Genomic DNA, 15,409 nt, shown 5'->3' with positions numbered 1-15,409 from the left:
AACCTTTTGGACTCCTTTGAGAGCGTCAACGAGTGTGTGGATCAAGGTGATCCAGTTGACATAGTCTACCTGGACTTCCAAAAAGCTTTTGACATAGTTCCTCATCAAAGACTCCTGAGGAAACTTAGCTGTCATGGGATAAAGGGACAAGTACATGTGTGGATTGCTAACTGGTTGAAAGACAGGAAACAGAGGGTAGGTATAAATGGAGAGTTTTCACAATGCAGGGAAGTAAGAAGTGGGGTCCCCCAGGGATCTGTACTGGGACCGGTGCTTTTTAATTTATTCATAAATGATCTAGAAGCAGGGGTAAGCAGCGATGTGGCCAAATTTGCAGATGATACCAAACTCTTCCGGGTAGTGAAATCCGAAACGGATTGTGAGCAGCTCCAAAAGGATCTCTCCAAACTGGGGGAGTTGGCGACAAAATGGCAAATGCGGTTCAATGTTAGCAAGTGTAAAGCAATGCACATTGGGACAAAAAAACCCAACTTCAAGTATACGCTGATGGGATCCAAGCTGTCGGTGACAGACCAGGAGAGGGATCTTGGGGTTGTGGTGGACAGCTCGTTGAAAGCGTCGACTCAATGTGTGGCAGCTGTGAAAAAGGCCAATTCCATGCTAGGGATCATTAGAAAGGGGATTGAAAATAAAATGGCTAACATTATAATGCCCTTATACTAAACTATGGTGCGACCACACTTGGAGTACTGCGTACAATTCTGGTCACCACATCTTAAAAAGGACATTGTTGAACTGGAGAAGGTACAGAAGAGGGCAACCAAGATGATCAGGGGCCTAGAGCACCTTTCTTACGAGGCAAGACTACAACACCTGGGGCTTTTTAGTTTAGAAAAAAGACGACAGCGGGGAGACATGATAGAGGTCTATAAAATCATGCATGGCATGGAGAAAGTGGAGAGAGAGAGATTCTTTTCCCTCTCACACAACACTAGAACCAGGGGTCACTCCATGAAATTGATTGCCAGGAGGTCTAGGACCAACAAACTGAAGTATTTTTTCACACAATGAGTGATCCAATTGTGGAACTCTCTGCCACAGGACGTGGTGACAGCCAACAGCCTGGATGGCTTTAAAAGGGGTTTGGATGACTTCATGGAGGAGAGGTCTATCAATGGCTACTAGTTGGAGGGCTGTGGGCCACCTCCAGCATCAAGGGCAGGGTGCCTCTGAGTACCAGTTGCAGGGGAGTAATGGCAGGAGAGAGGGCACGCCCTCAACTCCTGTCTGTGGCTTCCAGCGGCATCTGGTGGGCCACTGTGCGAGGCAGGATGCTGGACTAGATGGGCCTTGGGCCTGATCCAGCAGGGCTGTTCTTATGTTCTTATGTGGAGTGATACTGATTGGTCAAGGTCATGTTGTGATTTCAGGCAGAGAAACAGTCTTGGACCAAAATCTCCCTGGACATTTCCCCCTCCATACCCTATTGGCAGAAACCTCTTTTGCACAAGCCCCACTGAAGAACCTGGTAGTCACGCAACAGATGGGAGGGACTGTTGTTCAGTGACAGAAAAACTGCTTTGCATGATCAACCAGATAGAAGGCAATCCTAGATTTAATCCTGATTGGTGCACAGGACCTGGTGTGAGATGTCAGTGTCATGGAACCTTGAGGGAACAGTGACCATAGTGTGATCAAACCCAGCATACATGCAAGGAGAGATTCGTCAAGTCTAACACAGACACTTTGAGCTTCAGAAGAGGAAACTTCTTTAAAATGAGGAGTTTGGTGAAAAGAAAACTGAAAGGGGAAATCAGGAGAATTACTATGCTCCAGGATACATATAGTTCATTTAAAACCAAAATAAAAGAAGCCCAATTAGAATGTATACCAAAAAGAAGGAAAGGTACCACCAAGTCCAGAAGGATGCCAGCATGGTTAACAAGTAAAGTTAATGATGAGAACATAAAGGGGAAGAAGAATTATTTCAGAAATGGGAAGGCCTGCCCAAATGAAGAGAACAGAAAGGAACACAAACTCTGGCAAAAGAAATGCAAGGAGACAATAAGGAAGGAAAAAAGAGAGTTTGAGCAACATTTAGTTAAAAGCATCAAGGGGAATAACAAAAACTTCCTTCAATATATCAGAAGCAGAAAACCTGCCAGGGAAGTGGTTGGTTCGTTAGATGATGTGGGAGTGAAAGGGATTATTAAGGAGAATATTTATTTATTTATCATATTTTATACCACCTGATATGTACATCTCTAGGTGGTGTACAAAATTTAAAATATGTAAAAGTCAACAGAAATTACAATACATGACACAATCAAAACAATAGCATAAGTGTTATTAAAACAAATTATTAAAATTAATTCTAATTCAAAGCCTGAGAGCAGAAGAGTCTTGAGGGTCTTCCTGAAAAGAATCAGAGAAGGAGATCTCTTATTTCAGTAGGGAGCATATTCCAAAGCCCTGGGGCAGCCACAGAGAAAGCCCGGTCCTGTGTCGCCACCAAACGAGCTGGTGACAACCATAACTGGACCTCTCCAGAAGATCGTAACAGGCGGCAGGGTTTATGACAAAGGAGGTGCTCTCTTAAATAGCCTGGACCCAAGCCATTAAGGGCTTTATAGGTAATAACCAGCACTTTGTATTTCACCTGGAAGAAACATATCAACACTCAGTGCAGTTCCTTCAAAACCGGTGTTATGTGGTCCCTTCGTGTTGTTCCATACCAATCTAACTGCCGCATCCTGTACCAATTGTAGTGTCCAGACTACATACAAAGGCAGCCCCATGCATTACAGTAGTCAAGCATTACAGTAGTCAAGCCTGGAAGTTACCAGCATATGTACCACTGTTTTAAGGTCATTGACCTCTAGAAATGGACATAGCTGACATATCAGCAAAGCTGATAAAAAGCGCTCCTGGCCACTGCCTCAACCTGAGAAAGCCGGGAGAGCTTTGGCTGCAGGATATGGAGATTGCAGAGAAGCTAAATTAGTTGTTTGCATCTGTCTTCACAGCAGAGGATACTGTGAACCATGAGCCAAGCTTCTCAGGAACGGAAGCTAAAGTACTGATTCAGATAGAAGTGATGAGATGAGAGACGACATTCTAAACTGTTTGGAAAAAATTAAAAATTAACAAATTGCCAGGGCCAGATGGCATCTACCCAAGAGTCCTTAAAGAACTCAAAAATATGTAACTATCTGGCTCTGTACCAGAACACTAGAAAGTAACCACTGTGACACTGATTTTCAAAAAGAGATCCAGCAGGGATCTGGGAAATTACAGGCCAGTTAGCGTAACATCTGTGCCGGGCAAACTGATAGCATTCTCAAAGATAAAATTGCAAAGCATATAGAGGAGCAGGCCCTGCTGAAGGAAAACCAGTATGGCTTCTGCAAAGATAAACCTTGCCTCATCAACCTTTTGGAGTTCTTTGAGACTATCAACAAGCGTGTGCCAGTTGACACAGTATACTTGAACTTCCAAAAAGCTTTTGACAACGTTCCCTACCAAAGGTTCCTTGAGTCAACTTAGCAGTCATAGGATAAGGGGACAGGCTCAGTTGTGTAACTGGTTGAAGGACAGGAAACAGATGGTAGGAATAAATATTTTTCACAATGGAGGGAAGTAAGAAGTGGGGGCCCCTTATGGATCTGTACTGTGACCAGTGCTTTTTAATTTATTCACAAATAATCTAGAAGTTGGCATAAGCAGCAAGGTGGCCAAATTTGCAGATGACACAAAACTATTTAGGGTAGTGTAATCCAAAACAGATTGTGAGGAGCTCCAAAAGGATCTCTCCAAACTGGAAGAGTGGGCAACAAAATGTCAGATGTGCCATTTTAACATAGCAAATTTAAAGTGATGCATATTGGGGCAAAAAAAACCACCCCTCAGCTTCACATATACGCTGATGGGATCTGAGCTGTTGGTGACTGACCAGCAGAGAGATCTTAGAGTCACGGTAGACAGCTTGTTGAAAGTGTCAACACAATGTGCAACAGCTGTGAAAAAGGCCATTTTCATGCTTGGAATCATTAGGAAGGAGATTGAAAATAAAACTGCTAATATCATAATACCTTTATACAAATCTAAGGTGAGGTAGCATTTGGACTACTGTGAACAGTTCTGGTCACCATACCTCAAAAAGGACATTATAAAATTTGAGAAGGTGCAGAAAAGGGGAACCAAGATGATCAGGTGCCTAGAGCACCTTCTTTCGAGGTAAGGCTACAGCATCTGGGGATGTTTAGTTTGGAAAAGAGGCAACGACAGAGAGGCATGATAGAGGTGTATAAATTATGCATGGTTTTGAGAGAGCAGATAGAGAAAGATTTTTCTCACTCTCACATAACAATAGAACCAGGGGTCATCCCATAAAACTGATTGCCAAGAAATGTAGGACTGAAAAAAGGAAGGACTTTTTCACACAATGCATAGTTAACCTATCAAATTCTCCACCTCAAGACATGGTGACAGCCACCAGCCTGAATGGCTTTAAGAAGGGCTTAGATAAATTCATGGAGGACAAGTCTATCAATGGCTACTAGCCTGAGGGCTATAAGCCACCTCCAACCTCAGAGGAAAGATGCCTCTAAATAGCAGTTGCAGGTGAGCAGCAGCAGGAGAGTAGGCTCAGGAGCATCTGATGTGCCACTTTGTGAAACAGATGCTGGACTAGATAGGCCTTGGGCCTGATCCATCAGGGCTGTTCTTATGTTCATACAGAAGGTCATATGTTCAATTTCTGGCATTTCCAGATAGAGCTGGGAGAGACCTTGGAGAGCTTCTGCCAGTACTGAGCTAGATGGACTAATGGTCTGACTCGTTATAAGACAGCTTCGTATACCCTTTTGACTGTAAGGATCTTGTTACATGGCTCCTATTCATTTCAGCTTTTCTGGTGCATGCAGTGCTCAACTTACAGAGATCAAATCTGCACTATCTAGAGCACACGTCTTGCATATGGAAGGTTCAAATGTCCAGGCATCAACAGGGCTGCTCGGCTTTGATTCTCCAGCTGTTTTTGGACTGCAACTCCCATAATCTCCAGCCACAGTGGCCAATAGACAGGGATTATGGGAGTTGTAGGCCAACATCTGCAGGAGGGCCAAATTTGAGCAGCCCTGACTTAAAAGAATATCGGGTAGCAGGGCTGAGAAAAAAAGAACCACATCTTAAGCCACATAGAACCATTGCCTGTCAGAGTAGGCAGTCCTGGGCTAGATGGACCAATGACTCATCTTTATAAGACACTTGGAAAGCAAAGTAAAGTTGCGCCTTCGAGTCGGTGTCGACTCCTGGCGACCACAGAGAGAGCCATGTGGTTTTCTTTGGTAGAATACAGGAGTTATAAGTTCATTAAAAAGTAAAATACATACTTAAAGCCCAAAGTACCCACCCTGACAGCTGACACCTGCTGTGTGTCTGTGGCATTTGCTGCCCTGATCCTGCCTCCTTTCAGTTGGTCAATTCTGCTGTGTCATTGCTTCAGGTGTAATTGAGTCATTCACTCACACTCAATGCAGGAAAATCCCCAGGCTAGGATGAGGGCTGTCTGTTTTCTGGATGAGTCACTTCTCTGCCCTCTCCACCTTTCCATTGAGGAGGCACACCCAAGATACATGACTCGTGCAGAAATGCAAGAGGCAGGCTCCTTGAAGTGGGGACAATTCTGATTCTTACACATTCTCAATGTCATGCGGTGGTTAGAGTATTGGACCATAGAGCTCACCAGGCTACCTTGGAGACAGCCATACCTAACCCGGGGCTCCACAATGCCAGCCCTCCTGCAGATGTTGTTGTTGTAATATATTAATATAATATTAATTAATAGTAATATTATTAATGTATTAAATATTATAATATATTATAATATATAATATATTATTATTATTAATAATTCAATTTCTATACCGCCCTTCAAAAAATGGCTCAGGGCAGTTTACACAGAGAAATAATAAATAAATAAGATGGATCCCTGTCCCCAAAGGGCTCACAGTCTAAAAAGAAACATAAGATAGAGACCAGCAACAGTCACTGGATGCACTGTGCGGAGGGTGGATAGGGCCAGTTAAGAACATAAGAACAGCCCTGCTGGATCAGGCCCAAGGCCCATCTAGTCCAGCATCCTGTTTCGCACAGTGGCCCACCAGATGCCACTGGAAGCCACAGGCAGGAGTTGAGGGCATGCCCTCTCTCCTGCTGTTACTCCCCTGCAACTGGTTACTCTCCCCCTGCTAAATAAAGAGAATCACCACATTAAAAGGTGCCTCTTTGCCAAGTTAGCAGGGCATGTTAGCCTATGACTCCCTGTGCAGACTACGACTAAGGCTGAATAACTTTATTTTCCAATCCTGGCCTCAGAGGTTGGTGTATAGTCAAGGTTGTTCACATGTCTCTTCCAAGGAGAGATATGTGTATGCCATGACACAATAGGAATGCAGAAAAAAAAACAAAATTCAGCTTACGGGTCATTGTTACAGTTGCGAAGGTATGTTTTGAAATCTGTGGGCAATGCCCAGCAAGATTCCAGAAGCCAAAGAAGTTGCTGAATTAGATTTTCATTGGTCAGAGGAGAAGATTTCATTGGTAAGAGGAGAAGAAATTAAGGCTGTTCTCATGAGCAGCCTAACCTAGGCTAGGGAAGCCCAGTCTGGGTTAGGCTGCTTAAGTGCAGAGCCCAGTCCCAACGCTGCCTGCCTGCCTAACCCCACTTTGATGCCCGGCCTTTAGCCAAGGTTAAGGGCACAAGCACACCCTTAAACCCTGCACCGGGATTGTCTGCTTACAGCCCGAAAACACACAGAGATGGGTGCCTAGAGTGCCTATCTTACGGGGGTATCCCCCAATGCACTGTGCTCATCACACAGTGCATTATGGGATATCTGGAGGCCAGGACCTGTTGTCCTGGCCTCTGGAGATGTGTGCTGCTTGGAGCAGTGTGGATCATCTGGGAGCAATCCACACTTCATCTGTGGATTGTCTGGGAGCAATCCCTTCGACCGCCCACCCAATTGTGTGAATAGCCACAATGAATTGCTCTGTTTTTCCTCATGACTAGCAGAAGCACAAGAAATTATGCACACACAAAAAAGCTGATGTTGCAGGAAAATGTTCAGTGCAGCCATCACACCAAACCATGCTTAAAATAACTTGGTTTTGGTTTTCTGTGATGTCTGAATTGATGAACTATGATTTGCTATCAGCCTGCAAACCAGAATCAGAAACCACATTTTGAACTTGAAGCAGGTTTGCAAACCCCAATTTGCATTTTTCTGTCATCTGGCACACTGTCCAGGGGGGTAACTATAATAGGGCAAGGGGAGACAGTTGTCTGGGGACCCACTGCCTTCCCCCCCCCCCCCCGAGGCAAGTCACATGACTGACTCCCTCAACCGCGCCCCCACCCGGGCTTCCTTCAGTTGTATTCATCCTCCAAAATAGATGTGAGTGTTAAGATCTGGAGCTATCAGAACAGCATGTCTTCCTCTAGTACCATTAAATGACTTGCATCGTCCACAATTTACAAAACCTTTCTAAAAATAATTTAGGATGATGTTCTATTGTGACATATAGGAGATTAACACTATAACTATAACTATGCTTTTTGTTGCCACTATTCAGCCTCATTTAAGATTTCTTGACTTCATGAGCTGAGCTTCAGTGGTGGGGGGTGGCATTTTAAAATCATATCTCTGGGCCCACTCCAACCTTGCTACGCCCCTGACACTGTCTGAACTAACAAACCATCATAGCCGATATCCTTTGTTTGGAACCAAAAGCAGACAAGCAGCTCTAAACCCTGGTTTTTCCTTTTGGAGACATCACTGAACACAAAGTAGACATGCATACTCCCAAGTAGACATGCATAGGACACTGCTGCACCATCGAGACAAGAGTGAGCTTGTTAAGTGCTTATAGCACGAAAAACAAAAACAGACAAGCAGCTCTAAACCATAGTTTACCCGTTGTACATCTGGTAACTCAAATAAGAGTTTACGTTCTAAACTATGGTTAGCACAAACCATGATGTGCTGAAATGTCTGAATTTTTTATTTATTTTTTATTTTTTATATTGTCTAACCCAGATGGCTCTAAGTGGTTGACATGAATAAAAAATAAATAAATAACCCATGAAAACAAAGATTAACATAATTTAAAAGTCACTGAAGGCCAGGCTAAAAAAAACTATCCTTAGGGCTATTTTAAAGGCTTGGATTGAACCTGAATCTGGGGTTCTTAGCCTTTTTGCACCTAGCCTAGATCCTCAAGTGTTACTCATGGACCCCCACCCCATTTATATAACATATTTTCATAAGGCTCCAGTAAATATTAGAGAAAAAAAGTAATAGGACAGTTATTTTCAAGAGCTTTATTCTGGCTCACCAGTAAGTAAGTTAAATTCAGTGTAGTAAATATTTTCTATGGACCACCTGGACCAAACCCCATGGACCCCAGGTTAAGAAACCCTAGCCTAGATGGTGCAAAATAAAAGAAGTCATGCAAGCTAGTTCTATTTTTCAAAATGAAACCCAAATATTTCTTTGTGATAAACAATTCAGCTTTTTAAAAATCAGAATTTGGTTCAACTTGGTGGAAGATCTTATTTGTTTGAAGTGCAGATTACACACAAACCTAGGATCATGTAAAATCAATATATATATATATGGTTTTCTCTGCAGTCATAAACATTGTAGGGAGTAAGCCCCATTGAACACAGTGGGATTTACTTCTGAGTAAGCATACGAATCACTGCACGAATCATCATTTGAGACTTGCAATGTGATGTCAAGGACTGGACTGCACCAAGGGGGAAGGAAAAGTTGTCTTTTCTTTGTGGCCTTTACTTGGTGTAGACAGAATTCCCCCCGCCCCACACATTGCACTGAAAGAGCAGCGGGATGAAAAGACTCCTTCATCTCAAGCTACCCCATAACTCAGCAACATTAATCAAAACTGCCATGAAAAAGAGGGGGGGGAACTTGGCCCGTAGGACAGAATATGTCAGAAACACACCTCTTAAAAATATCTGCGGCATCCTCAAGATAACGATACTCAAAAACTAAGAAAAGACTTTGATGCAAACTGTTCAGAAGCGAAAAGACGCACACACCCCACCCACACGCACTTCAAACAACACTGTGCTATATTAGGCACTGGTTAATGACTTCTTCCCAGGTGAAAGCCAAGAATGAATGCCAGGTAGAGGCAGAACAGTGCTGGTCCTACCACTGCCTTACTCCCAACTCATAATCAGCAGCACAGGGTGAGGAGTGAGGGAGTGAACACTTGTATCAGGAGGTTTGCTGTTTCTTCTCTGCAGGATTTACAGCAATGGCCATCAATAAAAATTGCTGGGAGATTGGACCAAGTCGGAGGTAAGAGGTGATGGGAGAAAAGCTGACCCCGAAGGAATGAGGTCGTTTTCATGATGTGTAAAAGTATATTAATGCTGCAAACCTATGCATGCTTATCTGTGCAATGAACACAGTGGGATTGCTTCCAAATTAGGATGCACAGGATCAGAGTGTGAGGCTGCAACCCTAGGCACACTTACTTGAAAGTCCCATTGAACTCAATGGGGCTTTCAACAAACATGCATAAGACCAGGCTGCATAAACATTTTTGTGTGTGTGAGGCTGTCTGATTGTTGTTAATGTAGAAGAGAAAGCAGAGAAGCATTTATAAGGCAAATCAGAATTCTGGTCCACATCAGTTACGAACCATAGAAACATAAACTGTGTTAAGCCTCGTGCAGGAAAACTGCAAAGGTACTGTGGTGCCCATAGTGAGGTGCCAAATGCTGCCTTGCCCCACAATCCTGGTGGGGGCCAGCCCCCTTTCAAAACTGATGTGTGTAAGCTTTGAAAGTGGCATAGGGGCACACCAGCAGTCTCCTTTCCGCCCCGTGTGCTTCTTGCAAGGTTTGCAAGGCGTGTGAAGTGAGGCACTTCTTGCAAAGTTTGCAAGGGTCACATCGATCCTGAATAGCTGCTCCAATAACAGTGGCTGGAGCCATTTGTCAGCAACCGGACTCAGTTTCCCGACCTCCAAATATCCCACAAGGCACTGCGTGGCGAGAGACAGGCAACCATCAGACAGGCACTCTTGACGCCCGTCCCTGTGTCTCCTTGGGCCCCGTGGAGACATAGGCCTGGGAGTCGGGTTAAGGAAGAACGTGCCAGGCTTCGGAGCTGGGCTTCAGAGCAGGGTTAGGCTAGGCGGGAGCAACGGAATCCACACACATCCCAGCACTCTGCCCTATCGCGGGCGGGCTAGGCTACTAGTGAGAGCAGCCTCTATGTGAACTCAAGGTGAGCTATGGGTGTCCGGTGGGGGGAGGCAAGAGCGGGCAGTTCCCCACTCCCCGGATTGAGCCAATTCCCATTGAATTCAATGGGACATACTCCCAGAGTGGGGAGTATTGGATTGCTGGCTTTGCCTCTCCCCTGCAAACGTGACTGAGCTGAGTGGCACAAAAAAACCCATAAATTAGCAAGTTTTTGAATAGTAAAAGATCTTTCATCAGGCATAGGTTCAAACCTGCAAGGACCAGTTTTAAGCAGTGCAAAGTTATGCAGTCAAAGCACAGCCTAGAATCAGATGCATAACACCATTCATTCTGTTCCATTACTTACGCGTAGTTTCGGTACCCCGAAGGCCCTCACTGGCAGAACTCACATATATGGCAAATACAGCGATCTGGTATTCAGTTATAGACATCAGGTTTTTCAATACTGCTGTTGAAACACTGCCATTCACCACCACCTGCACGATGGAAAAAGTGAGAGGCTGAAGTAAACAGGTTTTCAAGCCTTGACTTGGTTCCAGGGTACTGAGAAACCAGGAATATCAATTAGAGAAGAACACTTGTCGCTGACAACCAAATGCTACATATCTCAGAAGAGGCCCCAGACGGGTCCAAATCCTTCAGGACCATCCCATAACAGCTGGGAGATTGTCAGAGTTCTTGGAGGCTAAGGCTCTGCTTACCACTGCCCCTTGTGGTGACGTGCAGCACTGCAGCAACTTTCAAGTCTCCAGGCTATATGCTGGCCCTGCTCTGTGAGGCCCGTTATTGGCTTCCCTACATAGGAAGCTGCCAGGGAGGGAAGTTGGAACCTTCTGCTCTTCCCAGAGCGGCTTCATCCCCTGAGGGGAATATCTTACAGTGCTCATACTTCTAGTCTCCCATTCATATGCAACCAGGGCAGACCCTGCTTAGCTAAGGGGACAAATCATGCTTACTACCACGAGACCAGTTCTCCTCTTATCTTATTATCTTATTATTATTAAGACAAGAGACTTCCTGTCTGAAGGAGACCTTGCCTCAGTTTCAAGATCTCCTTGCTTGTCTCCTTGATCTGTTTGATTGGCCTCTCGCATGTCTCTGACCTTTGCCTACTGAAACCCACCGCCCATTGAGATCGTTAGGAGAGGTCTGTCTGCAGTTACCACCGACTCCACTGGGGGCTACTCAGGGATGGGCCTTCTCTGCTGCTGCCTGAGGCTTTGGAATGTGCTCCCTGGTGAAAGAAGACCCTCCCTATCTCTGACAGCTTTTAAAGAGTCTTTAAAGACACAGCTGTTCACCCAGGGTTTTAATTAATATTGTTTTAATGGGTTTTAAGTTACAACCTGGTTGTCAGGGTTTTTTAACTGTTCTGATTATTTAATTGTTGTTTTATGATGTTTTAATTGTTAATTATTGTTTACACTGTTTTATAATTTCTGTTTTAATTGTTGACTGGTTTTAATGGCTTTGTTTTAATGTAAACCACCCTAAGCCTTTCTGGAAGGGCAGTATAAAAATTGAATGAATGAATGAATACTGGTTTGTCCTATCTACTCAGCTTGACCTCTGGTGTTCTTGACCTTTGGCTACTGGTTTGTCTCCAACTTGGCTCGACCTCTGGTGTGTTCCTGACTTTCAGCTCTTGGTTTTAATCCCTGCGCCCCGATTGGCTGGTTGCCTCTCCTGGTCCCAGCTTCTACGCTTGCATCACCTAGTGGCCAATGTCATGGCTCAGCATAGGCCAGCATAGATAAACTAGACCCACTAGTGGCTTCCTTCAGACATCTGGCTGGCCACAGACCATTGGGCTGATCCATCAAAGCTGATCCATCAAGACTCTTCTTATGTTCTAACTGGTATATTCTATCTTTCTCCACCTTTCAAGCACTGTTAAGTATGTAGACATTTGTCCGTCCATTACCTCCTCAGGTTGCCCTCCTCTAGTAGGATAGTAGACAACTCTGTATTTTTCCACTTTGCCTGGTGCATGCGTCCAGCTCACACGGAATCCTCTGGCTGTCACGTCTGATGTGACCAAATCTGTAGGCGCCCCAACCGTGGCTACCAGTGTTCCTAGGTTAGACAATAAAGATCAGTCATTTCAGCCTACCCAAAATGATGAACTCTCGTTTGGCTGAACTCTCATTTGATGAACTCTCGTTAGTGCCCCCCCACCTGATTTGAAATAGATTTGCTTGTACAATATCTCAACAAAACAAAAACAGTGGTGTTCCTACATCCCTCATTTACCTTTTATTTCCTTTTCTTGTTCTTCTACTCTTGAGCACACCGTTTTTGTAAGTCCTTCCACAATGGAGTTCATAAAACTGAAGTCGGCAACATTGTAGACATGAGTGCTGTCTGGTTCAGAGGCAATCTCTTTCAGTTCATTTTCATCAGCATTCTTTACACCTGTTGTTGGAAAAAACAAAGAATGCAATCATCCTTCAGTCAGTGATGGATTAACGGAGAGGCAGAGTAGGCATTTGCCTATGGCGGCAAAATTTGAGGAGCAGCAAATTTTGCCCCTCCTCAAATTTTGCTGTCCCTCTCTGTGGGCAGTGGCTGCTGCAGCAAGGGTGGAGTGGGCAAGGAGAAAGTCCCCCCTTTTACCTTAAAAAAAAAAGCAAACATTTTTTGTTTAAGGTCCACAGGACTCTGTGGACACCAGGAGTCAAAATCAACTTGATGGCACACTTTATCTTTAAAAGGGCGGCAAAAGCCTTTTTGCCTATGGGCAGCAAAAAGATTAATCCGCCCCTGCATTTGGTGCAGTTCAGTTCAATTAGAGTATAGGCTTGAGCCCTTGGAATACAGCAGGACTTCCAGCTTCTCTGCATTGGAACTGTAAATCCATTGGGTTTCAGGCAAGGTTCAGAAGCTGGAGTTGGCAATGCACACACACTGGCTGACATCTTGACTAATGAAGCAAAGACACAGCAGAAGGCTTTCCCACTACCGGAGCACATAGGCAGGGGCAAATTTGGCTAATCCTTCCTGTTTCCAGAAGTTCTCTGTGCCTTCCAAACATTTGTCTCTGAATGTCACACAGCCTTCATGGACATTTTTTCAGAAGGCACAGATCACTTCTCGAGGTGGGGAAATTAGTGAAAATCCCTTTCCCGTGAACCTCTGCTGCATTAACCACTGCATTCTTCTACTGCATCCTCGCTTCGTTAGTCAGGAAGTCAGTCACTGTTTGAGATAGTTATGAGGGGGGGAAATTTCATGGATACTTACAGAAACCCTGATGAAAATGAGGGGAAACCATTTCATAGCTGCTTACCCAGACCCTGACAAATACATAAGGCCTTAATGAAGAATACATACCAATAGCAAACAACTCAATGCCAGCATCTCGCAGGTTTTTTGCGGGTGGAATGACATCATCTTGGGATTTCCCATCTGTGATCAATATACCAATTTTGGGGATCCCAGGTCTTGCTCCTGCCTCAGGCTTAAAGTTGTTTTCCAAAATAAAAGTTAAGGCAAGACCTGTGTGAAGGAAAGATTTTCATATTGTTATGGCTTCTAGCTAGCCAAACTTTTGTTAGGCCTGGAATGGTCGACTGATGTTACCTCAATGGGAGCTAATGCTTAAGAGATAGGAATTTCTCTGTTTGATTTAATGAGATACCCGTCAGAGCTTGGAGAATAAGACGTACATCCAACTACCTGGGATCAGGCATTCTCAGTTGTCGCCCCTAGGTTATGGAACCTGCTCCCTATGAATATGAGAGGATTATCTCCCTTGGAGGCCCTTTAGGAAAGCCTTAAAGATCTACCTTTTTACCCTGGCTTTTAATGATATATAGTTTTAATCTACTTTTAAATGTTTTTTTTAATTTTTTATGTGTTTTTTATTTTAATGTAAACTGCTCTGGGCCACTTTAGGAAGGGTGATATATAAATCCACCCTTTTCATACATACATACATACATACATACATACATACATACATATAAAACTAAGAGGAGGATGAAAGTAGTTGTGTTTATGCGTGTGCACACACCCAAGGTTTCTTTTGAGGGGGGATCGAGGTGGGAGTTGTACCTTCTGCTTTGTAGTAGTGCCTCTTTTTCTACATGTCTACTGCGCTTATACATAAATATTAAAAAATGGCAAAAACACCACAAGTCTCCAATGCTCTCTCATCTAGGAATGTGGAGAAACCACCTAAGATCATTAGGGATTTACATGTAATAAATATATGAACATATTAATAACCTGTTACTAAAGGCACAGGGGAGCAGTGACAGTAGAAAGGAGGCAGCAACATGTAGGTCCTTAGCAACTTTTCCAAACTTAGGTTTCCAAGAGAGATTAATAGGGGTGCTAAAGAGTGAAATAATTTTACAATTCTCAATTATCATTTTTATGCAGATGATTTACAGTTTTATTTTTCAATTCCTGATCTTACCCTATCACCAGCTGCTAGTATTTCTGCCTGCCTTGTGCCTCTCTCTTCTTGGATGATTTCTCACTTTCTCAAGTTAAATTTTTTTAACAATGATTTTTTTCCTCTTTTCCATTAGCTCCTTCTGTTCCTTTAACTGCATAGTGTTTCAATTTCCCCTGCTCCACATGCTAGAAATTTGCATGTGATTTTTCCTACTTCTTTTGTCTTTTGCATTGCAGATTCAGGACCTTTCTAAATCATGTTGTTATCACAGCAATATTTATGAAATATAGAGTGTGTGTGTGTGTGTACACGTACATACGTGTGTGTGTACCTATTGCTACAACTCCTGTTCATTACCTTAGGCTTGATTATTGTAATCCTTTTAAAAAATCTTTCTTCATTCAATTTAGAACCACTAATATTTATCCTTGATTTGCAGTTCGTCTAATTTTTCTTGCCCATAACTATGTCTCCTTTTCTTTTTCTTTACACTAGCTTGCTTTCTCTCATCAAGTCCAATTTAAAACTCTTTTAAATGCATTAAATGCTTTTAAATGCTTTCTTTTAAATGCTTCATATTTCTTCTTTTATTTAACTTTCTTCTTTATTTTTCTCTTTATGTTCTTTCTTTTTTACTTTCTCTTTATGTTCTTCAAAAACCATTCTTTTAACTAGGCCAAGTGTTATACTTGCTGTCTCTTGCTATTGTCCATTTTTCTTTGGCAGCACCTTATCTT

At 43.4% G+C, this 15,409-nt stretch overlaps 1 protein-coding gene across 8 annotated transcripts in view; it reads right to left on the bottom strand.

The window, feature by feature from the left end:
* COL14A1 (collagen type XIV alpha 1 chain) overlaps positions 1-15,409 on the bottom strand; it is a 233,740-nt gene that overhangs the window by 143,528 nt on the left and 74,803 nt on the right. For 6 of the 8 annotated variants that reach the window (XM_053246596.1, XM_053246598.1, XM_053246599.1 and 3 more), the window contains exons 8-11: positions 13,601-13,765; positions 12,521-12,682; positions 12,192-12,343; positions 10,614-10,743 (exon numbers count right to left, since the gene is read on the bottom strand). In XM_053246596.1, coding sequence (XP_053102571.1) covers positions 10,614-10,743; positions 12,192-12,343; positions 12,521-12,682; positions 13,601-13,765 — 609 coding nt within the window. Of the gene's footprint in view, positions 1-10,613; positions 10,744-10,968; positions 11,182-11,390; positions 11,443-12,191; positions 12,344-12,520; positions 12,683-13,600; positions 13,766-15,409 lie in introns of those variants that run through there. The other 2 variants (XM_053246602.1, XM_053246603.1) reach the window with 2 other exon arrangements.

Source organism: Hemicordylus capensis, chromosome 4, assembly GCF_027244095.1.
Source record: "Hemicordylus capensis ecotype Gifberg chromosome 4, rHemCap1.1.pri, whole genome shotgun sequence".
Classification (NCBI taxonomy): Eukaryota; Metazoa; Chordata; class Lepidosauria; order Squamata; family Cordylidae; genus Hemicordylus; species Hemicordylus capensis.
This window is presented reverse-complemented; position numbering and strand designations above follow the sequence as displayed.